Source organism: Siniperca chuatsi, linkage group LG10 (assembly GCF_020085105.1).
Source record: "Siniperca chuatsi isolate FFG_IHB_CAS linkage group LG10, ASM2008510v1, whole genome shotgun sequence".
Classification (NCBI taxonomy): domain Eukaryota; kingdom Metazoa; phylum Chordata; class Actinopteri; order Centrarchiformes; family Sinipercidae; genus Siniperca; species Siniperca chuatsi.
This window is the reverse complement of record NC_058051.1, coordinates 415,714-440,330: the sequence shown is the minus strand read 5'-3', so window position 1 is coordinate 440,330 and position 24,617 is coordinate 415,714. Positions and strand designations below refer to the sequence as shown.

Genomic DNA, 24,617 nt, shown 5'->3' with positions numbered 1-24,617 from the left:
TTATAGTACTATATATTTTCTCAGAGCTTGTCTGTGTCTTTTTGTGTTGTTTGTGATGTTATATAATATGTATATCATTTATTTATTTATAAATATTGTTTTTTAATTCGAGGAGTCGACATGTTTGATTTGAGTAAAACCTGAGTAAAGGTTATTTGTTGTTTTACTTCGTCAGTTCTCGCCTGTGTTATGAATTAGTTTTGAGGCTACAAACCTCTCAGATGTCACCGAGTAGTTGTGTTATTGATCTGTGATCAGCTCTCATACTTGATACCTTCACAGTTCTAATTAAATGCATTTTGTTGACCCTATATTCTGTATTAAATAATCCATCATTAATCTTGAATGCAGCGATTAACATCAAATAAAGGCTCTTTTCCAAACAGTCCTGGTTATTCTGAAGAAGACTTTGACAGGCTGATAAATGGAAGTAGTACACAAACAGATTTTTAAAGAAGCACATAGAAGGAGGCTTAATGAAGCACATTTTGAACGTTTACAGATAATAATGCGAAACGTACAGTGCTGTGTATTTCTTTAGTCCTTCCAGCTTCAGGCTTCCTGAAGCTTAGCAGGTTCTCTACTTCCCTCTTGTGTCCACAGTTTGCATCACAGCGTGACAACCACAGAGTCACTGACGGTTCTTCTACAGACGGTTTTGAATTGCCTTTATTTATTTGAAGATATATAGCGTAGAATGGAACATGCCATCTTGTATTGTGGGGTATTAAAGAAGGATCATGATGTATTTCATGTCAGCGAATGAAATGCTGCGTTCACTGCACGTCACCATTGATTGTTTGGTTTTTTATTGAAGACAGTTGCTACAAAACTCAGCTTGTTGTGTTTTCCTTTCTTTCTTTACTTTTCATTTTCTTGTTTTTTACAAAATAAACCAATAACAGTATTACAAATAATTCAAATTGATACATCATTCACAGGTATACCATCAAATATACATTTATACAGAAAAAACAGAAAATAGAAAAACAAAAGTCCGACAGTGTCCATCACAGTGGTAAAGGCTGAGAAGAGAGGCGTGTTTGGCTGTGGGCGACCCCTCTAACATTGACCCCTGCGTCCCATGTGCTTTGGACCAAAAAGGGTCCAGGAGTATCTTTGAAACTCCCGTCTACACAGAGTAGAAACGTTTCCGGGGCCACCCGGGTCAGGCAGAAAGGAAGTAAAGGGAACAGGTGCCGGATAAAGCTGAAATATTTGATTCTGACAGTTCATTTAATTCACTTATCATTTTCCAGGGGATCTGATTATTGGCCAAAGCATTTTGACAGTTAAAACAGCTGCTGTATATGAGGTTGTGGAAATCAAGAATTTGATTTCACTTCAGTTGTTCAGAATTTCATTGACTTCCCTCAAAATGAAGTGTGTCTTTTTTCATTCTACCACTGGGGGCGCCATAGTTCGGCATTTTCAAATTATACACGGTGTCTTTAAGGAATACTTCAACATTTTCAGTATTCAGAGAGTGAGATGAGAGGATGGATATCAATCAATCAAAAACATCCACCAACACGTCCAAAGACATGTCGTATCTCAGTTTGCTCAATTTAAGTTTATTGCTATGAACTATTTCTGGACGAACAGACGGACGCAGTGACTTTGTGCAGCTTCCAGCAGTCCTATCGTCACACTGGGGGTTCCAGGTTCGGTACTGGAGCCCAGATACTGGAGTCACTGGGCCAATACCAGTTTGATATTAAAGATATATCATAACATGAACGTCCTAGTAGTAGTACTATCTTTGGCATGCCTGTACTTTAACGTCTTGTTACTTATCAGCCAACGTACGTGGCGACACTGATATCACCTGTCATTAATCTGTTTATGTTGTACCATCGTGTCTGTACAGAGACCAAAACCAAAACCGTGTGCTAATCGGTCGCCATACCAGGAAAGCTGCACTCTAAGCGGAGACGCTGAAGAAGAACTGGACTGATGGACAAACTGTTGTTCATCGAGAAGTAGTCTGAGCACATTAATCCCCCTTACAAACACATGAGATACAACATTAGTGAACGTTAGAGGCGTTGGTGTGTTCTTTGAGCTTTGACAGCCAACAGAGCCAGGCTAGCTGTTTCCCCCTGCTTCCAGTCTTTATGCTAAGCTAGGCTAACCACGTCCTGATTGAGATCCACCTGAACATCTCACTCTCAGAGAGAAAGAGTACAAGTACTTTTCTCCGTATGTTCCTTTAGAGCCAGTACGTGCAGAGTGTTAACTTTTCCAACTTGTTTACAGGAAAAATGAAAATGAAACTTCTGAACCAGAACCAGGAACATTTCAGCTCCATGTGAGTACTGAGGAGCTGCCGCAGTGCAGTTCAAACATGGACCAGCATATGGACGGAGCACGGCGCACACACACTGAAACAATTACAAAACAATTGAACGTTCTCATTAAACTGTACATAGAGAGGTCATATTAGAGCGAGGTCCTTTCTGTTCTCTGCGTTTGTGAATGACCCCACACACAAAGACGAGACAGCCGGTGCTCACAGCAGAGACTCTGTAGTTCGACTCTAAAAAAACTAATAAACATCATCATAACATCAGGTGGAGGGAACGTAACACTGGTATGAGTGAATGTGTCTCGCAGTATCGTCTCTCACTGCTACATAGTTAACAGATAGATTCAGTGTTTTCAGTTGCCACAGAATATAATAATGTTCTTCACAGAATAATCCAGTTGTTCAGTGTGAAAATCTGACAAATAAAACAACTACAAAAATATTCACTTTGCTTTCTTTCTTGTTCCAAATTGATTTGTTGCTGCAACCCACTTCAGCCCGTGTTGATGACAGACATTCATCCAGGAAGCCTCATAGTTCAGCTACTCTTCCACAATAAGAGAGGGTGTTTCTAATATAGTGTCTCACTTATATATAATTTATGCCAATGGAAGAGCACAAATATTATAATCCTGGCCGCTGAACTGCCACATTCGTAAAAATGGGCTTTGAATAATTTAAGAGTAAGAAGAATAAGAACTGGAGCCATACTGTGTTTTTCTCTGAAGAATTGCAATTTAAAGAACTACATTTCCCAACAGAAACACATCAAATAATGTCATTTTGAACTGTAGCAGCTATCACATAGTCTGAATGTGCCGTGTCAGACACTGAAATGTGCATACCATGCATATGTACGGTACAGTACAGTGTTTTTGTGCGTCTGTAGAACATACAGGGCCATTGTTACAATAATGTCACACATAGTATGACAAAATAATGCAGACTGGTATTGAAAAATGGGACTGAACAACATTTATTAAATATCAAAGGAAAAAGGGGAATGTGAAAAAAAGCATTTGTTGGAAGAGCTTCAAAGTGAGAGATATGGAAGCACCTGTTTTGTTTTGTTTTTTACACCGCAGTCATTAAAAGTGTCCAAACGAGTTGTGTGACTGCAGGAAGTCTGACACAGAGCACAGGGCACAGCCACAGTGTGCAGTTAGTGTGGTGTTGTGTAGAGATGAGCCACTAAACATAGAGAATATGTTCAAACATAAACATGCACCAGCAAATATTGTACAAGTAAAGCAGTTCAGTGCATTTCTTCCAACTCCAGTTTATGATCTCACTGTGCACCTGAATGTAACAATCAGAGCAGGGAGGTAAAAGTGCAGTTTCCCACTTTGCCCAGTTGGTAATCCAGCCTTTTAGCGTGACAAACACATGAAATGAACAATAACACAAGTTCAAACCTGCATTGTATTTCAGGTGAGAGCTTGGTTTTTGTTGTGGTACCTCAAAAACTGTGATTTAGCGAGCGGACGATAAAGAAGAACTAGCGCGTAAAGAATGAAAGGAAGAGATGTATTCCCTCCCGATTTTTAAAATATCATTAAATTTCAAAACATCAAGCGTCAGCTGGGAGGAAAACTCTACCTCATACGAACCGCCCGCATTCTGAACATTTACAAACAAGTCCAATGGGTTTTGAGGTGTGAGGACTCATGTACAGGACTTTAACAGTGAGTGGGTAAACCTGTGCTTTGTGCTGGTACAGTAGAAGGAAGAGGCTTAACATGGCAAATGTCCCAATACCAAAAAAAGAATCACTCAGACATCACATGACCCAAGGTGAGAAATCACTTGTCTGTACTGTGAAGTATAAATTATTGACATAACTGCATAACATTTATAAAAAGCACACTTTTATCAAAATTCACATTTTTAAAAACCAACAAAATAGAGTTCTGAGAGGGTACTGTTCCTGTGAAGTCTAAAAATCATGTTCCCTTTAGAAGCCCCACCCAGAGTGGTTTCTGACCTGTTGGCACAATACAGCTGGATCATTTTCAACCATAAATGAATTATGCACATGGAGAGATAATCAGGGCAGAGTCGGGGGGGCCCATATTTCAGCCCAGGACCTGAACGTCTTACAGAAACCTGAGAGGGTAAACACTCATTCTGAAGGCGGTCATGAAGAAGACGGCGTCAGCTGTTTGTTCGAATGCATAATACAGCCTGTGTTTCCAGCGCTAATGGCTGTGAATTATGACTCTCGTCTGTCAGAAGGAAAGGTGGAAGTAGGATAACACTGTGCCACAAACCCTCACCCGAACCAAAAACATACCACAATCTTTCCCTAACCCCTAAGCAAGCAATCAAACCTTAGCCACAGCGGCCGACAGTCACGTGGATGTTGTAACAGTGATTCGTAATGGCTTTGGAAGCTACTGACAAACAGTGTCGTCCTGCTAATCGAGGTATCAGATCAGAAAATGAAGGCAATGACAAATTATGCATTTTGTTGTTTGTCGGACTCGTTGTTCTGAATACTGAGGCTGTTCCCTCCCTGTACTGTACAGCTTCTTCACACATCTCCGACCCGCTGGGCCTGTGCCTAGTAGCATTGCACAACAATTTGCCAAACATGTGCATTTGTTAATATAATATAGCAAATAATTTCTTCTCTTTAAAGATGAATGAAAAGGGGTTGAATTCTACCGACATCATTTGGTCTGAACATGGCCAGCAATGAATAAAAAAGTGTCAAGATAACACATATATATATGAAAATACAGTTATATTACCTGCTTTTGTTTGGAGTAACTACCTCTAGGTTTAAAATCCTGCTCGTGCTGGCACATTGTGGTTCCTACAGGATCTGTCCAGACTGTGTCCAGCACAACACTGCACAGTGTACCTCAGTGCAACAATACATCAAAGATGAATGTGTTCTCAAGTACAACAGACCACACCCAGTTGTGTGGCTACGTTGACAAGTGCAACATACATGAACTTTTCAAACCATAGAGGTCGGGGTAGTGATGCTTTTTGGAGTTGCTCCTAACATTAATGAAATTTAGTTTTAGCTCACTGCTGATGCTTTGAAACTCAACTTTGTGGAAATACATTAAATTCACCAAAGACAAAAATTGGAGACATTATCTGGTATGAAAGTGGAGGACAGATATGTCTCTTTTTTTAATACACTGTGTGCCACTTCTTCACTGATGGGACCACAATAACCTACATCTCATTTTTTGAATGAGAAAAGATCTATACGTCATAATTACGAGATCGCATTTTTACAAAAAATAAGAAGAAGATACAGTTTTTCAGTCATAATTCCCAGATACAGATCTTGTAATTATGAGACCAGTAGACTGTTTAATCAGTGTAGCCCTAGGAGCAGATGTTGGAGGAGGAACCGGTAGTCCCAGTTAAGAAGGGACACACAGAGCTTTAGCTAAATGCTGAAGACTATGCTTTGTTGTTGAGTGTAATAAATGTGCAGTGAGTGTTATCTGTCCTGACACTGAGCATTAGGTGAGATACGGATCTCTCTAATTATGAGATATTTTGGTGAATGTAAAGCACGTCTGTATAAACTGTTAAGTTTTAAAACACAGGTACAATTGAGCTGGGAGGGAACGTTGGAGTTTGGGGCACTATTGGATATTTTCTTAAAATCAGGTAGTGTATAAACTAATAAAGATATTGGCAAGATGACGAGTGTGTTTTCACACTGAAGCATAGTACCTTTACCTCCAAAACACAAATCACAGTGAATGACCAACCAACATTCACATACGGTCCGTTTCTGGTGACTCGAGTGTATTTCAAGGTTAAAAATGTTATTTTCTTGGTAAAAAGATGTGTGTAAAAAATAGGAATATTAACCAATCGGCTTTTAAAAATATCAGAAGCCATTTTATGGCCAGCTCACACAGGATTCATTAAGGAGGCCATTTTTAGTGTCTGTGGGTTGACAGTAGCTACGTGGTTCTTTCGTGTGTCTCAGATGTCCATTCACCATTCAAAACAACATCTGCAGCTTCTGGCAGCACAGGCTTTGAAATATGTGGTGACCTTTTAAAGAGTCCTTTTAAAGGTCAAATCTCTTCACTTCATCCCAGTCTGGGAGCCAATAAACACAATGAGCCAAACCCGACACAACCCTGTGAGGAACAGTGATGAAATGTTAACAGGAGTCAGACTGAGTGCAGCTGGAGAACCAAACAGAAACCAGTCCTACAACTTTAGCTTGTATTTAGTAGAGTGCAAAGATTGTTTGCTTCTATTGACCTCAAAAACCAAATCAGGTGCTTTCAAAGAGCGAGCTCTTACTGCTGCTGCCTCCAACAGCAGCCCTGCCACCACCGACACAGGCAGCACCCAGGTTTGCAAATGGCTATTTTGGCTATGGTTCATTTGTTTAGGTAAAGCTATAATCACTAAGATTTCAGTTCTGGTTGATTTGGCGGCACCTTGTGGTGTATCCAGATGTAACTCTTGATGGCAGCAAACTCACCTTCTGCAGCTACTCTGTCAGAAACGCAACAGAAGAAGAGCAGGATCCGCTTTCAGTGCAGCCAAACAAACTGGACTAAAGAAGACAGTCAACGCTTCCTCTCGCAAACTCATGGCACTTTATCTTTCACATCAGACACCTTAAGTAGTATGTGGGTCATTTCCTGTCAATCCATTGTGCGTAGGCCTGTGTGGATTCTGCCAGTAACAATGAAAACTAATACAGAGAGAGGCAGTTACAGATTGCAAATACGTTTAGTGTATATTGCTGCAAAACTGCGTGCCATTAAAATAACCAAAAATGGAGTTTGATGTGATGAAAACTAAAACAACCAGCACCGGCACTGGGCCCTGTTGCCTCCCAGGCAAAATCTAGAAGGCCAGCATCACTGTGTGACAGAGCTAGCAGGAAGAGCCCGCTGTCAGTGAGCACCTAAAGGTGGCACTTGTAAATAAATTCTCCACTGAAAACAACGTTTTTCATTTTCATTTTCAACAGTGTGTCAAAAAGTGCAAGACCAATTTTGCAAACTGATTTCTTACTGAATGTTTTAACTCGGTGGTGGTGGTGATGGAGCCAAGTGTGGTGTCTTATCTTTTACTAGAATACATTAAAAAAACAAGGTGTCCCATTAAATAGACGTGGACTGAGCAGACTGGGTTCATGACTGTTAACCTGGACATACAGCAGCTACAAGACAACTACCAAACATCTGTGCTGTGCTGCAGCCCGATGGATGGCGTTTGGACGGAGGGAGGGAGGGGGGAGGGGGAGGCTGAGGTTGGATTGAAGTCACAGTCTGTGTGCAGGTCATCAGCCCTCCTCAGAGGTTCCTGGAGAATGCAGGGTTGGTGGCTGCTGGGTTCCCTACAGTAAGCAGAGCCTGTGTGCTCCTGGTCTGTGAGATCACACCTCCACTGAAGTGATCTGGTTCATCTGGGCCCTCATGGACTGGATGCTGTTCAGGATCTTCTTCTGGTGGCCAGCCAACGTCACTCCCACTCTGAGGATGTCCCTGAAGAGAAGCCATGTGTCAGTTCCACCTCGGTATACCACAAGACTAACACTTGAAATCCTTCCTATTTTCTGGATCTGAAATCCGAGTCTAATTGAACATTTCTGTGTGTTTTATAACACGATGTGAGCTGCAGCGAGTGGGCGTGGAGCTTTTCTGCCCTTAGTTTTGCCTCTCAGGCTACTTACAGGCTGCCCTAACCCTGTGATTGGTGCAGGTTGTTTGAGTCTGAAAGGAAACAATGAAGACTCTACTCAGGGCTGACTGTCAAAGCTCATCGGCATGTTTTGGGGGAAAATATTTAACTTAAGTTTGAATTACAGTTGGTGCGTAATGATAACAGTCTCCTAAAAAGACGTATCAGTATCGAACCTCAATCCAGGATAAGGCAATAAAGGACAGCGCTCTTTGTAGTAAATACGTAAAAACATCATTATCTCTTCTTAATTATCTGTCAATGAATCTAAATATGATCTTAAGCAGGTGTAGCAGTTATTTTTGAAAAGTACAGTAAGACAGTGAAATAATAAATATATTTTCCAAGTTCTAATCCTGTATTACTTGTTAATTTCATTAGTTATATGCCAAATATATGTCAAAAAAGATTATTATTATTATTATTGTTAAGATAGATAGTTATTAGATATTTATTTTTTATTACAAACTAGGAGCCCTGGCACCCGCATTAGCTTTTAACTCACAGTGAACTAACTAACATGATGATCAGTATCATCACCACATCGCTCTTTGTGCGATCTGTCTTCTTTACAGCGAGGATACAACAAAAGTATCTAACATACTCCATGGTCATCTGAGACACCACATCAAAGCTGGTGAAGCCTTCGTTGGCAAAGTTCTCCTTGTACTGTCCCATCTTTATGGCGTCCAGCCACTCGTCCACCGTGCTGAAAGAGGAGAAGTCTGGAGTGCTGCGATCCAGCAGAGGTAAGTGGACACTGGTGGACAGAAAGAAGACAAAAGCAGAACAGCCTGTGAGACAGCTGACTTGTGACAGGTGTAGCTCATTCACAGTGTGAAGTGATGGAGGTCTTTCCTGCCATACCTTGATGACAGTGGTGTCATGGCCTTGAGACTGTTGGGGTTGCGGATCATCTTGTCCAGGGTGCTGACGATCTGGCTGAATTTGGGCCGGTTGTTGCGGTCTTTCTGCCAGCAGTCCAGCATCAGCTGATGCAGTGCACTAGGACAGTCCATAGGGGGCGGCAACCTGTAGTCCTGCTCTATGGCATTGATAACCTGCAAGAATTGACATGAAAACTGATGGGAGACTCAGGACATAGCTAGAACCTGATTCAGTACAGAACTACACTCAACAGATAAGACACACAAACAAAACCACAAATGAAATGAAACCAATGTTTGACTGTTGCGATAAACCACAGTACAGCTTGTGCCATATGGTGACTTTAATATTAGACAAAACTGACACTTTGGGAAATGTGCTTGTTGGGGTTTCTACTCTGTGTAGTGAGGTAGAGGTAGAGGAAGGTCTGGGACTGGAGACCGGGGGAGACTGGCAAAAGTTCTTTACATGTCGTAGTAGCAAGCCAGCTAGTCACCAATGCATACAAGAGTCACTGGGTTTTTGGTGATCCACCCCCAGCTTCATTTCCTGCGTTCTGGTGAATTTTTCTGGACCAATTTCTGCATCAATCTATGGTTCAAATGTCTTCATTTATGTAAAGGGAAACACAGAAGTCAGGCGGCAGGTGACTAATCTAATGGAGTATAATGCAGTTCGGCTCTCAGGCAGTCTGTAGTGCTTTCAAATATTTATTCTCCTGTATTTTCTCAGTTAATATCGTCCCTGCTGAGTCAACACACCTGTAGGCATGATTTACTCTTCCCTCCCCTTTAAAGTAACCTTTAAATGTTCATGTGGCACCTGTTCACGACAATGATAAATTCATTCATTTGAATTCATTCATAAACCCCTGGACTTTAATAGCTCACACGTGTTTCTGCTCATGTTCAAAACGTTCTGCACATTCAAAATATATCCCACATGTCTGTGATTTCGAGAATAAAGTCATAATTTAATGAGAATAAAGTCATTATACTAAAAAAGTAAATCGACCTGCCCTACACTCTGTACGTTATTGCTCCCCTTCAGACCGTCTGACAGACGCAGAGCCCCGTTGGGGACTGTACTGGATGAGACAAAGTTTAGAGAAGCTGCTCTTCATCGGAGGTGGAAAACCCTTGCGATCAGGCATAAATCTCACCACAAATCCACACTAATGTTAACTTCAGCAGCTCCGATAAGTGCAGCTCCCAGCCGCTTCAGTGGGAAGCTTCCTGGAGTGGTGAGACGGTCCCAAACAGAGCAAAGGCGTCTGTCTCTGAGCGAGGGGGACGCAGAGACAGCGACTCAGACCTACTGCTCAGAGGAAAGACGGACCGAGCAACATACTCTATTAAGACTTTATCCTTGAAATATTACAACTCTTTTTAACATTATGACTTAATTCTCGAAACTGTGGCCCTAATACTGCGTCGTAGTTAGACTAGACTCTTTTGGTTTATGTTATTCTCTCACTAATTTGCGGCTGACTGTTCACCGTTTGTGTACCAAATACACTGACTAGACACTGACGGACAACAGTGGTTATATTTAATTTTTTTTATCAAAATGATTGCCAGGGACAATTCAGTAGTCGCTGGATATTGGCAGGGACATGTCCCTACCTAATTCTATAATAATCGCATACGATTCCACACACAGGGGCTTTAAAAACTACCATTGAATGTGACTGAATTAGACTCTATGAGCAAATCATTAAAAACAGGCTTATCGCCTGTCTATGACAGGGCTTTACTCACATCTTGATTGCTCATGTCCCAGTAGGGCCTCTCTCCATATGACATCACCTCCCACATGACTATGCCATAGCTCCAGCAGTCACTGGACGAGGTGAACTTCCTGTACTGAATGGCCTCTGGAGCCGTCCACCGGATGGGAATCTTCCCTCCCTGGAAAAACCAAGTGTGGACAGTGTCGACAGTGGCACAGTGGACAGAAAGACAAAGACAGGAGTCTTTCCATTATTGATGCATATTAAGCAACCTATTGACCTATTGGCTCGCCCATTTTTTCGTTTGTTCCATTTCCTGTTTTGCCTCTTAACTTCCAGTAATTTAATTCATAATGTATTTTTTTAACATTTGATTTATAATTCAAATTTCACTCAAAAATGATGTCATCCATAGAAACAGGTTGACCTCGTCCCTTCCCTTAGCTGAGGAGTTCTCTCAGTTCTTTAGTAAAAGTGTCTCTCAGCTGCTCTTAAGAGGAAACTCTATGCTAGGAACTTTTAGTACCATTTAAAAGTGTCAAAAAGGAAATTCTGGGGCATTTTCATATTAAAATCCTCCTCTTTTCTCTTCCCGCCCATCAAATAAACCCGCTCTGGACTGTTAGCTTGTGGGCCGTAGTGGCTAATTTCTCCCTCCTCCTGCAGGTGAGGGAGGTGTGGGTGGGGGTCAGCAGTCCAGCGGTCCTCTACAGCTCCGTATCAGTCCATATCTGCTATGCCAGGGCCACTTTTTGAGGGACCCCCGCAGTTTATGATGAAGACTCACCAGAGCGCTGGTGTAGGTTGGGTCTGAAGTATCGTCCTCAAGGAAGCGCGACAGGCCGAAGTCAGACACTTTGCACACCAGGTTGCTGTTGACCAGGATGTTCCTTGCTGCCAGGTCTCGATGGACGTAGTTCATGTCGCCCAGGTACTTCATCCCTGCAGCGATGCCGCGCAGCATTCCCACCAGCTGGATCACAGTGAACTGCCCGTCATTTTGCTTTAAGAAAAACAACAACTAATGAGCGCTTGTTTTTTGTGATGAGTGAACGATGACTGAACACTGCTTGTGCTGGATAATAGGACTGTAGAGTGAACACATTCCTACTAATCAACCACATGGATCCTTGCTGGCTTGGGATCAGAGCTCCTCGGATATTTCTCTCCTGTCTAATGTGTAGTCCGCATCATTGGTTGTTATTCATTTGACAGGATTTGACAGCTACTCTTTCATGGATAATTCCATTTAAACTGACCTTTACATTTTAATTTTGCATAGACGAAATAATTCTTTTTCCTCTAAACTGAAATTGCCTGGACATTTTCTGTGATTATTTATGTAAGATGACCTTTCCTCCAGCACCAAGTTTTTCACTTGTACACGTACTGGGCAGATCGCCATGAAATTTACTGAGCATATTCATGCTGCCACTTCCAATTTGGACACTCAGTGAGCTTTTTGCCTGGACCACTATTATGTCAAACTACTCTGAGAAAATGTACCGTATAAAAATCTAAAGGCCAGATCTGCAGTAGTGACGTTGGCTACGGCAGTGTTATCCAGAATTCAGTATTCAGAGTTAAATTTTTATGTTGATAGTCTTTTGACAAAAACATTTTAGTTTCAGTCACATTTTAGATATTTAATTTTTGCTAGTCACACTCTATTTTAGGCAATGAAAACTAAAGACAACTCTAGTTTGTTCAGTTCACGAGCAAGGACCACACTGTCCACTGAGCTGCGAATAAATGTTTATCATGAAACGTATGAGTAGTGACTGGCAGATGGGAATGGTGGAGCAGGATGAGGCTCTATCGTGGCTTCTAAAAGCCTTCTGGAGGATACAGAGACAACTGACCACTGCACAGGTGCTGAACGTCAGAGCGGATGTACAGTTGCTAGACTTATGATGGCTGGCAGCCCATGATTTTGATTAAGTGATCTGTGACTCCTTGGCTGGCAGTTGAAGATTTGAGACATTCCAGTGTTGGTGGAGCTTAGTTTGTTGGTGGGAGCTTAGTTTGTTGGTGGAGGTTAGTTTGTTGGTGGGAGCTTAGTTTGTTGGTGGAGGTTAGTTTGTTGGTGGGAGCTTAGTTTGTTGGTGGAGCTTAGTTTGTTGGTGGAGGTTAGTTTGTTGGTGGGAGCTTAGTTTGTTGGTGGAGCTTAGTTTGTTGGTGGGAGCTTAGTTTGTTGGTGGAGCTTAGTTTGTTGGTGGGAGCTTAGTTTGTTGGTGGAGGTTAGTTTGTTGGTGGGAGCTTAGTTTGTTGGTGGAGCTTAGTTTGTTGGTGGAGGTTAGTTTGTTGGTGGGAGCTTAGTTTGTTGGTGGAGCTTAGTTTGTTGGTGGGAGCTTAGTTTGTTGGTGGAGCTTAGTTTGTTGGTGGAGGTTAGTTTGTTGGTGGGAGCTTAGTTTGTTGGTGGAGCTTAGTTTGTTGGTGGAGGTTAGTTTGTTGGTGGAGCTTAGTTTGTTGGTGGAGGTTAGTTTGTTGGTGGAGCTTAGTTTGTTGGTGGAGGTTAGTTTGTTGGTGGAGCTTAGTTTGTTGGTGGAGCTTAGTTTGTTGGTGGAGGTTAGTTTGTTGGTGGGAGCTTAGTTTGTTGGTGGAGGTTAGTTTGTTGGTGGGAGCTTAGTTTGTTGGTGGAGGTTAGTTTGTTGGTGGAGCTTAGTTTGTTGGTGGAGCTTAGTTTGTTGGTGGAGGTTAGTTTGTTGGTGGGAGCTTAGTTTGTTGGTGGAGCTTAGTTTGTTGGTGGAGGTTAGTTTGTTGGTGGGAGCTTAGTTTGTTGGTGGAGCTTAGTTTGTTGGTGGGAGCTTAGTTTGTTGGTGGAGCTTAGTTTGTTGGTGGAGGTTAGTTTGTTGGTGGGAGCTTAGTTTGTTGGTGGAGCTTAGTTTGTTGGTGGAGGTTAGTTTGTTGGTGGAGCTTAGTTTGTTGGTGGAGGTTAGTTTGTTGGTGGAGCTTAGTTTGTTGGTGGAGGTTAGTTTGTTGGTGGAGCTTAGTTTGTTGGTGGAGGTTAGTTTGTTGGTGGGAGCTTAGTTTGTTGGTGGAGGTTAGTTTGTTGGTGGGGAGCTTAGTTTGTTGGTGGAGGTTAGTTTGTTGGTGGAGCTTAGTTTGTTGGTGGAGGTTAGTTTGTTGGTGGGAGCTTAGTTTGTTGGTGGAGGTTAGTTTGTTGGTGGAGCTTAGTTTGTTGGTGGAGGTTAGTTTGTTGGTGGAGCTTAGTTTGTTGGTGGAGGTTAGTTTGTTGGTGGAGCTTAGTTTGTTGGTGGAGGTTAGTTTGTTGGTGGAGCTTAGTTTACTGGAGAAACAATGCTGCAAGCTAAATGAATGTTGTGAGGTTGCATGCACAGAAAACAAGAACAAACAGGTGCATACCTGTTTTTTTGGGCAGGAAGGTGTTTATGGACATAAAACAGGAAGCAGAGTGTTTGAGGTGTGGTCCTGCTCCTGAACTAAAATGATCTCCACTGACCCTAGAACCGCTCCTGGTTTAATATAGGCACTAAGGACCACTAGCAGGGCTTATTCAACACCTATGCAAAACTCCCTTTCTAGTCTACTTTGCTTTGGAAAAAGATGTTTCACTGCAGCAGATGCAGTGCAATGCACGAGTAGATCATGATCAGTGGCTGGGAGGCAACGTTGTCATTAACCAGTGTGTCTTTACCCTGAGGAATGAGTCGAGGGATCCGTTCTCCATGAACTCAGTGATGATCATCACAGGGCTGCTCTTGGTCACCACCCCCTCCAGATGGATGATGTTGGGGTGGTCGAACTGGCCCATGATGGATGCCTCGCTCAGGAAGTCCCGCCTCTGGCGGTCAGTGTAGCCCGCCTTCAGCGTCTTGATTGCCACCAGGATCTCTCTCTTCCCAGGCTGTCGGAGGTTTCCACTGCACACCTCCCCAAACTCTCCTGACAGGAAGACGGTTCATCAGTGGAAGGTTTTAAAAAAGCACAGTTAAACAAATCATATGACGTAATCTAAACATTGTAGTTAGTGCTTTAGTCATTAAAAGCCAGAATGAAATTCAAAGTAACTAAACTAGACTAAGGCGTGTCCTGATGCACCAGGCATTGAGTACCCTCAGAGCCCTGATGAAGACTTCCAATAAGTCCAGTAAAAAGTCCCCTTGTGAAAACCTCTGTTCAGTCCTCACCTGCCTCCTCTGATACCTGACATCATGTCCTCTTTCATGCACTGTTTTTCTTTACCTGCACCAATAACTTGTTCAATCTTGACACAGTTAATATCAATCTCCTTGGCAAACTCTCTGACTGCTTCATTAGGGTCTTCATATGTGAAGGGGTCGATGTAGATCTTCATTCCTGGTGACACTTCAACAGAGAGATAGAAGAGACAGCAACAGCTATACACACACAAACATGAGCTATAAAAACATAGAGTTCCTGCAGTGTTTACATACTCTCCCAAACCAAAACCTGTCACATGAAACATCAGCGTTAACAGCTGTCAATCTATCTGACAACAGCATACTGTCCGCAGGAGAAAGTGTTACTTACTGTGACCGCTGGTGTAATGTTGGAGTTTATCTGTGTAGTCTGACTCTGGCCTGTCTGAACTTCTCCTGCTGGGGACAAACATGTCAACAGATCCATCTCCATGAACTGAGCAACTCCATCCACTGATGAAGACCATGTAATACGAATGAAGCTCTTCATCCATCAGTATTTCTATTTTATCACTAACTCACTGACTACATGTAATGTTTTGTTGCATTTGGCACAACTAGTGTGTGGTTTAGTACATGTACAGTACAACAGTACATGGTGTTCCACATGTTATTATTAAATCGTTTATTGGCCTATAACATTACTGGCTTACCTGCGGCAGACAATTATGAAGACAATGATGGCAATGATGAAGACTACCCCTGCAGCAGCTGAACCAATGATGAGGGGGAGCTTCTCCTGGATGCTGGAGTTATATTCCTCTACAGGTCAAAAGACAGAAAACCAAAGAATGTGAATCATTTTCAAATACAGCCTTGATCCATGGCTCGATTACCTGTTGGGAAACCCCAAATGTAGTTGGCCAGTAAATCCGATTGTCGTCCCTACCTTCAGTCATGGTTTGGAAGTACATTTTGCCACTAAAGCGTCCAAATCCAGCGACAGTCCGAGCCCGAACCTGAAAGACGTAGATAGTTCCGGGCTTCAAGCCTCGTATTACTGCAGTGTTGGTCTGACTCCTCGTTAGAGACGAATTCCACTCTGCCTGGTTCTGAAACACAAGCATCAGAAATCAGAAAATAATCAAACTGATGCTGTTTGAGGTGATTCCTGAAAGCATTATAACCGAGTCAGTAGAGCACTGGAGTCTGTATCTATGAGTCACTGTGGGAGACTGAGGAAGCCTGTGTTCATGATTAGTGACTGACTCTTCGTCATCAGCACTGATGTACCTTCTCGTAGTACTGCAGTTCATAGTCCAGGATAACTCCATTGGGCTGATCAGGCTGGGACCAGGACAGAGTGATGCTGTTAGGGGTCCTGCTGACCTGGTGGATGATGGACACTGTTGATGGTGCTGAGAACAAAACAAGAGGAAGCAAAGTTAGAGGCTGTAGAGAAAATACTGACTGAAACTATGGGACCTACTCATGTTTGCTCATCAAATCATTGAGGCGTCATTAAAGTGAAGTCATGGCATGTAAAGCGATGGGCTAGCCTCACCAGCCTGGTTGGTGGTGATGTTGACAGACGTGTACTGTGGTGAATAAGGGCTCTGGTCAGACACTCCGTTGACAGCTTGTATTTCAAAGGTGTACTGGGTGTGAGCCAGGAGGTCGCTGATGTGGACACGGGTGTCGGTCAGTCCCAGCTGACGTGGGACAAACTGCACGTTGTCTCCACAGCGGGTGCAGCCGCCCCGCCCACTACCACAGCTCTTGCATATGATGTTGTAGACAACATCTTCTCGGCCACCGCCCTCCTGTGGCGGGCTCCACTCCAGCCTCAGAGAGGTCTCATTCACTATGGAGATGACATTTTGTGGAGCTGATGGAACAGCTGGAAGAGAAGAAAACTGTACTAGTACTGTGCTTCCAAAAAGCTTTTGTAATTGTAGGGCAGGTTCACAACAGTAATTCATTATTCTTCATTTGCCTGTACTTTCCCTCACTACAGCCTGCCTCTTCTGGGTTTATTTTTAACACACGTCGTTTAGCTAATCCCCTTAACATGGTACGATACATGCACAATAATAAGACATTGTAAGGTACTCGGCATCTCGTTGCTGTGGTGTTGGAGAAGAGCTCACATGTCAAGCAAACCGTGAAACCAATACTGGGATTTCTTTTTCCCCTCAGATTTTCTTCTGATGAAGTTTAAGTTTCTGCAGGTGGCGCTCAAATCAAATGATTTGCTGTTTGCTATCGGTGAATGTGTTGTCATGACAGTTGGTGTACATACTTGTACATGGCATCTGTGGAGGGTCGGAGTCAGTGCGGTAGTAGCCGTTGCGACAGACACAGTTAGTAGCTCCCTCGCTGGTGGTTCTGCTGTTAATGGGGCACTGCAGACATCTGTTGTCTCCCTGTGCAGTCTTGAAGAAGCCTGATACACAAGCTGTAATGGAGATATGTGCAGGTGCACAGAGAAAAGAGGAAGGGCAGAAAAAATAAAGAAGAAATGAGAAGAGTGAGTTTAGGAACAAAATGCATGGTACACCATACAAGAGAAAAAAATGGTTTCTTTCTCAGTTCCTGTCTTTATGGGTAATAGAAGAAGAATGGTGAATCAGCTGATCTTATCCAGTCTGCCCCTCCCAACCTCAGTTTTATGAGCGAAGCCAGAGTGCATAAGAAAGGAGGTGGAGTTGCCATTTTGTTTAACGATTCCTTCCAATGCAAGAAGATGTCTTGTAAAAATGTAGCTTCTTTTGAATACGTGGCTCTTCAGATGAATTCCTCTTCTCGAGCTATATTTCTAAATATCTACAGGCCACAAACATGCTGTGCAAACTTTACTGAGCTGCTGTCTATGATCTGTATTGACTGTGTAGTCATTGTTGGTGATTTAACATCCCCGTTGACAAGCTCCAGGGCCGAGGGGCGAAACAACTGTGCTGTGTTCTTGATAACTGGACTGACTCAGCACACACACAACAAGGGGCACTCTCTGGACTTCATCATCTCCAACGGTCTGAACAGGTCTACGGCTGTGGTGTCTGATGTTGCTCGCTCTTTCTTTATCTCCATGCACACGAATGTTCAGAAAACGGTATATATATAATATATATTTATTCAGGCTCTCTCTTCCACACCCGGCCTCTCTTGGGTCTCAGTCAATGAGCTTGTAGATAATCTCACTTCTAACATTACAAATGTTATTGATGCCATTGCAGCCACTAAGGTGACGGCTGTCTGGTAAGAAAAGATCTCCATGGAGAAATGCCACTCTGGAGTGCTGAACGAAAACCAAATCTCCAGGTTCATTATGGCATCTCTAAAGAGAGACTTCACATTTATAATTTAGAACTGAGAAATGCAAGGCGGTCCTTCTTCTCTGACATAATGCCCGTGCCTTGTTTGCTGCTGTCGCCTAACAAACCCTGCTGTGTCGGGAGCCTCTGGACTTCGATCCACCAGGGCCTGCAATGAATTTGCCTCCTTCTTCACTGACAAAATTAGACAGGCAGTCAGTGCCTCCATACATGGGCGCCTGACTATGTTTTAAAATGGGGGATAATTATTGGTACTTGTTACTTGGTATTTGTTACTTTATTGGTCACAACAGATGATAATTTCCAAAACATAAAATAATGGAGGCTCTAATGGAGGAGACTATTCTGGGTTAGTCTGCTGTTGTGTGGGGCGAGGGAGAGAGCGGGGCAGCAAATTAGAGACATTAACAGTAACTGGCCAAAAGGACAGAGGGGATGTAATAGTAAAATAAAAGGCGGGTAAATTATAAATGTTCGCTGGCTAAACTGTCCAATGTTAGGTAAACTCATAAAAAGGTGAGTGAACCCTATGCTGCATTTGAAAAAGGTGGGTAAACTGTGTTTGTGTGCGTTTCCCCTCCACTTCATCCCAAATAATAAAATCAACATGGCTAATGCAAAATATTACTAGCCACGTTACATTTAGAGGAGCCGACTCTTGTGACCAAGAAAGTGGATCTCATCCCTCCAGTTCTGAGGTCTTTACACTGGCTTCCTGTCTGTCAACGAATTGATTTCATCTTGGTTTATAAAGCACTGGATGGTTCAGGGCCAAAGTACATTTCTGATCTTCTGCTACGTTATGAACCATCCAGACCTCTCAGGTGGTCTGGGATCAGGTCTGCTTTCTGTCCCCAGAGCCAAAACTAAACCTGGAGAAGCAGCGTTCAGTTTTTATGCTCCACATATCTGGAACAAACTGTTTCATCTCAGAGCATATATTTAGTCATGATAGCCCTGACGTCTGCATCTCCCAAAGGTCAGCTCATTGAAGTGACATGTACTGGGACCCCTTCAGATGCTGTCAGCTCTGCTGTCCACAGGGTCGCAAAACATGTCTCAACATGTGGAGACTGTCAGCGATTACACAAGACACGAAAGAAAGAAAGGAGAAAGCAAGAAAGCTTCGCTACTTCATCAGTGTTTTCCATTTTATCTTCTGTGTGAACGTATGAATGCAGATGCTGACTGTGAATTTAAATGTGATAATGAATATGGCCTAAAAACGACCTTATAGCTGAATTAACTCCACCACAGCATTAAAAAACAGAACATTATGAGCTTCAAAGGTTAGGATTTATTGCAAGGTTACTGCAATAATGGATTGTATTGCCCTGTAAATGTGTATATACTGTAAACTGATAACTGGATTCAGTGTATTTTGTGCATGAGGACATCTAGGTAAATAAAGATAAAGACAAGCCATCGCTGAACCCAACACAACTGTGAATAAACAGATATACAGTGAAAGATGAGAAAACGGTCTCTAACTGACGGGCACTTTACTTATATATTACAGATATGATCAAACAACAGCAAGCGAGAGAAAGAGAGATGCCTACAAACAAATGGCGATAGATCAAAAGACAAACAGCCATTCAGGAAAGGGGAGAGGAACCATATAACTGCAGATACAATACAGCCAATCGGTGCAGTCGGTGAGTCGACTGGAAAGGCATTATTATTATTGTTAGGGTGGTATTCTGTGCCTGAAGTGAATAACCAATCAGAAGTCCTGTTGCTGTGTAAGTGAGGATGATGAAGCAGGAGCATGTCAGGTTCATGTTCTGGACACTAAGAGTGACAATACGATAAGCAGAACAATTCGTACGTCAACATTGGGGTTATTCGGGAAGGAAGCCCTCTGATCTGCTCGCATGTCAATAACAATATCATAATAACTTATAATAAGTCATAGTTATGAGATAAGATCATCATTTTGTTTGTTTGGTGTGGCAGAGAGAGGACACACGGCAGGCTGGACCTGCAGCGTCCGTGGCTGACTTGGCTGTCCTGGATTGTTTTCGGCACTTGTTTGGTACTTTACATTACTTCTCAGTCAGTACAAACGTCTTTATTATAAGAACTTTATTTTAAATTTAAAAGATGTATTTATTTCTGAAGATGCCAAATCTGTCAGAATGAATTCTCGGTAAATGTGAATAAAATGACACACAAGACTTATAGAAATATTTCCATCTGATGGATTGTTGCAGCTGGAGTCTTGGGTGTGATGATGATATGATACAGAATATACAGTATATGATACTGTAAGACAGAGTTACCTTACAGCTACTTAAGGAGACATTAAAGGGAAGCTGGGCTTTAATGTGTTGAACATAAACATAAAGATTTATGTTTCTTTCCCCACAGATGACTGAGGCAGGACTGTAAGACTGACGTTAGGTCACTCAATAACACGGCAAAGGTTTAAGAGAATAGTTCATGTTGGGAAATATGCATACTCCCTTTCTTTCTAAGAGTCAGATTTCAGATGGATCATGTCTGTGTGTTCAGCACTTGGTTAGCCTAGCTTAGCATAAAGACGGGAAGCAGGGGCAAACAGCTAGCCTGGCTGTGTCCAAAGTTCAAAAATACACCTCCCAGCACCTCTAAAGCTCAGGGAGTTACATGCTGGATCTGGTTTGTTCAGTCTGTACTCAGAGAAATGTCAAAATGACAGTTTGTGGTTTTTAGGGGGAGTTACATGCTGGATCTGGTTTGTTCAGTCTGTACTCAGAGAAATGTCAAAATGACAGTTTGTGGTTTTTAGGGGGAGTTACATGCTGGATCTGGTTTGTTCAGTCTGTACACAGTTTGTGGTTTTTAGGGGGGAGTTACATGTTGGAACAGACACAATGAAACCAAACCTGATGACAAGACTTCAGGAAGCTGCACACAGCTGCTGTTCGCCAAGAAATACTTCCAGCATGAACTGTTGTTTTTACTTTTCTGTCTGTGTCCAGTTAATCAGAGCTTTATTTCACAAAATGTCTCCTATAAGGTCTTGGTGTCCCAGGTGAGTTATGGTTAAATTTACAAGCAATCGTTTTGCCCTTCGTCCAGGGTCATCAGTGAAACTATGGCACCTGATCACATGAGGAGGACTGTCAGGCCACATCACCATCCAGCCCACCTCTGAGACAACCACATGCTGACAGCCTGAACCAAGTGGAAAGTACGGGGGTGTTCATGTGTGTGCCTGCTGGGGAGACTTCAGTGTAGTTACCGTTCATACTTCAACTACTGCTGTGCAATATCCACCGTCTCATAATCATCTCAATAAGCTACACTTAGCTTGACAGGACTCATTATTGCACTATTACTTATTACTATTATGTTTGATTTGCTCAGTGCTTCTCTTCCTGTGTGCACTGACGTGACAGTGAGCAGCTGGAACAAAGAGGCTCCCCTCGGGGATCAATGGAGTATTTCTGATTCAGATTACAGGGACACTTCTGAGGAGACGACAAGTACAAGTACTGACTGATGAAAGGCTGGTTGACATGCTTCCTCTCAGTGGACTAGAGTAGTATGGGGAATGACCTTAAGCAAAAATAAGAAATGAATGGTGTATTTACCAGTTGACACCATCCCTTTCTCATTTCCGTACTCCAGAAACAAAGTAAAGAAATACCCTTTGTACTATTTATTGATGTTCATATATGTATATATGTTTATAGGATATTTAAATTTAAAGTCCCTGCTCACCAAGTCTGGTAGAAACAGGAAAACAGCACCTTTTCCACTAACCTCGTGATAGATGAGAACAACACCTGTAACCATAGTAACTGTACACATCAATGATGGCAACCGTGGCCGGTAGCCTCAGAAGGCTTTAATGACATTAAATTAAAAATGCACGATGAAAATGAAAACAGTCGTCATTGTCAGTGCCAAAGTCTAGAAACACACGCTTCTTAAAAAGATGGAGCTATACTGAGGATCACAACCCGGACCACATGGGTCACTGGACACATGCGAGTCAACTTCAAAGCTTAATCCCACAAGAATAATTCAGTCCTGGGAGCTTGAGAGTGTTTAGTTAGAAAATCCTTTGACCTTCATCTGCAGACCATCGAGCGGAGTATTGTCCTCCGCTGTGTGTTAAAGAGGATCAGGTCACATGTAAAGTCCTCACACAGCCAAGACACAGTGAAGGACCTGATCAGGATTAATGATACGGATCAGATAGAAGACTTTAATACCAGAAACTGCGCACAGCTGGCAGACACAGGATAAGAACCATCGCACACCTCGGAAAATACCCACAACGTTGCCAACTATTTTGAACTGAAAGTAGCTAAAGTCTGCTCGAAAAGAATTCATGAGATTACGTCACTCGCTAATTTGCATATCTGTGATGTCATAACGTAACTCTTGCTACACAAAATTTAAGTCACGCTAAACGGGCTCCTTACCTCTGCAGACTGTACCATTCTCCACCGCCTCGTACCCGGCTTTGCACATGCAGCGCCCGATGGGTACCATCCACTCCCCTTCCCCGTTACAGTACAGTTTGATGGGTACATCGACCTCCTCCCCATTGGGAACGCACACCCCTCTGGCTGCCACCAGAGAGGTGCTCTCTGCTCCAGACAGAGTCTCAGGAAAGACGGCGCCATTCTGGATCACACTGGGGCATTTCCTGTAGAAGACTCGAACGGCGATGAGTGACATGCAAGCGCCATAATCCTGGAAAGCGAGGTAGAAGCCATTGCGTGAAACGGGTCCAAAACTCCGGACTTCACTGTTGATCTTCATGATGCGGCCACCGAGATCAACCTGAGAGAAACTCTCATCAGCCGCTATAGTGTCCACTTTCACCCAGGGGTTCTCCATCCAGGGCGGGGACGATTTAGTGGCCGTGTCCGAGTCAGTCTCATAGTAGTACAGGTTGAATGTCTCCTTGCAGGAGCCAGGAACATTGGGTATGGAACTGCAGTCGCGCACTGAGAACTTCATCTGAACATGGATGCGCTGAGCACCACGGCGGCGGATGTATTTAGTGCGGACCCAGTTGTTCTGGCTGCTGTCGAAGACATTGCACACCTGATATGTTCGGATGGTGTTCATGTTTTCATCATAGCCGCTAACTTCTTCCCACTAGAAGACAGACAACAAACAAAACAACTGATACAGTGACACACAACGAATGTACAAAAACTACAAATCCTACAGTAAAAACTACAGTGCTGCAACATAAACAACAAAATAAAAAACAAAACAATCACTGCCTTCAAAAACTAGCTATATGATCATTATGTGTTGTGGTTAAAGAGCAAGTTAGCAGCTCCAGTGGTTTAACTTCCCACCTTCACCCAGGGTGCGTCAGTACACCGTGACATCACTGTTGGGTGTGGTTACAGGTGCACCAAAGAACACCTGTGAACACACCCAGAGGTGGTTAAGTTTAGGCAAAGAAAAGTTCTTGGTTAAGGTTAGGAAAAAGTTGTGGTAATGGTTAAAAGAAACCAATGTTGGCTGTTGTTTGTATCCACCCATACCTGCTCCCTGAAGGTGTGCTCAGACAGAACAGGTAGACGATTTTTGACAAGGTGCAACTGCATACAAAGTCAATGGAAAGGCACAAGTGGGTGTGAAAGATGCAAATTTGCTGAAGGCAGTGTAAACTGAGTCAAAGGCACGTCTGCATGAGTTCAGTGTTTCAACATGAAACTCTCTCTCTCACACACACACACACACACACACACACACACTCACACTCACACACACACACACACACACACTCACACACTCACACACACACACTCACACATGACTGGTGTGTCAGTTGCTAGCTAGCTTACAGCTAACGTCTGTACAGTTGGTACACTGGCTGTTTGGAGCGAATAAACACAGGCTGCACAAACATGAATGAATGCATGAACAACACGAGGCTGAAACTTGCTTTACATTTTGTCTGAACACACCTTAAGCTATAAAAACGTCCCTCTAATTCCAGTCATCATGTGTATGACCCACAAGAGGTCAGGTAAACAAACATTTAAACATCCAGTGCCGCCTTAACATTGATTGTTTATGTACATATAGATCACGCACACACATATATTTTTAAAAAAGCCAGATGCAAGCTGGAGATTAAAGATGGAGGAATCGAGTCATCCTGGAGGCGAGAGACAGTGTTTTAAAAGCTGCTGTCACACTGCAACAGAACGTTTGTGTACTGGCTGCATGTTTCACACACTTGGTTTGCTCCACTCACCCCCTGTGACGGGTGGATGGTCCAGCCCAGTTCTGCTGTTGCTGTTGTTGAATCCATTAGTACTTCTGCACAAGACACAAAGGAAAAGGTCAGAGTTAGAAAAAAATTTAGATTTTATATCCAGAGTATTTATTAGTTATCATTTTTCCTACTGCACTGGCAACTCATGTTTATAATTTCAGTAATTAAAATATGTTAGTTATATATGTTTACGTTAGAGAACCAGAACCAGAACATATTTATAGAAATTAGCCAAATCATTTCCCAGTGCAGTGACATACTGTGTGTTGATCTTTATGGCAGATTAAGAGCACAA

General features: G+C 42.8%; 1 protein-coding gene across 6 annotated transcripts in view; it reads right to left on the bottom strand.

Annotated features, from left to right (window-relative positions):
- Positions 1-786: 786 nt before the first annotated feature.
- The window catches only part of ephb2a (eph receptor B2a), a 36,648-nt gene continuing 12,817 nt past the window's right edge, over positions 787-24,617 (bottom strand). The window contains exons 2-16 of one of the 6 annotated variants that reach the window (XM_044212776.1): positions 24,302-24,366; positions 22,497-23,181; positions 17,043-17,198; positions 16,305-16,640; positions 16,034-16,158; positions 15,690-15,852; positions 15,454-15,562; positions 15,132-15,196; positions 14,823-14,948; positions 14,275-14,522; positions 11,404-11,619; positions 10,645-10,794; positions 8,864-9,057; positions 8,601-8,756; positions 787-7,800 (exon numbers count right to left, since the gene is read on the bottom strand). In XM_044212776.1, coding sequence (XP_044068711.1) covers positions 7,692-7,800; positions 8,601-8,756; positions 8,864-9,057; positions 10,645-10,794; positions 11,404-11,619; positions 14,275-14,522; positions 14,823-14,948; positions 15,132-15,196; positions 15,454-15,562; positions 15,690-15,852; positions 16,034-16,158; positions 16,305-16,640; positions 17,043-17,198; positions 22,497-23,181; positions 24,302-24,366 — 2,903 coding nt within the window. In that variant the 3' untranslated portion in view covers positions 787-7,691. Of the gene's footprint in view, positions 7,801-8,600; positions 8,757-8,863; positions 9,058-10,644; positions 10,795-11,403; positions 11,620-14,274; positions 14,523-14,822; positions 14,949-15,131; positions 15,200-15,453; positions 15,563-15,689; positions 15,853-16,033; positions 16,159-16,304; positions 16,641-17,042; positions 17,199-22,496; positions 23,182-23,390; positions 23,517-23,582; positions 23,716-24,301; positions 24,367-24,617 lie in introns of those variants that run through there. The other 5 variants (XM_044212777.1, XM_044212774.1, XM_044212775.1 and 2 more) reach the window with 5 other exon arrangements.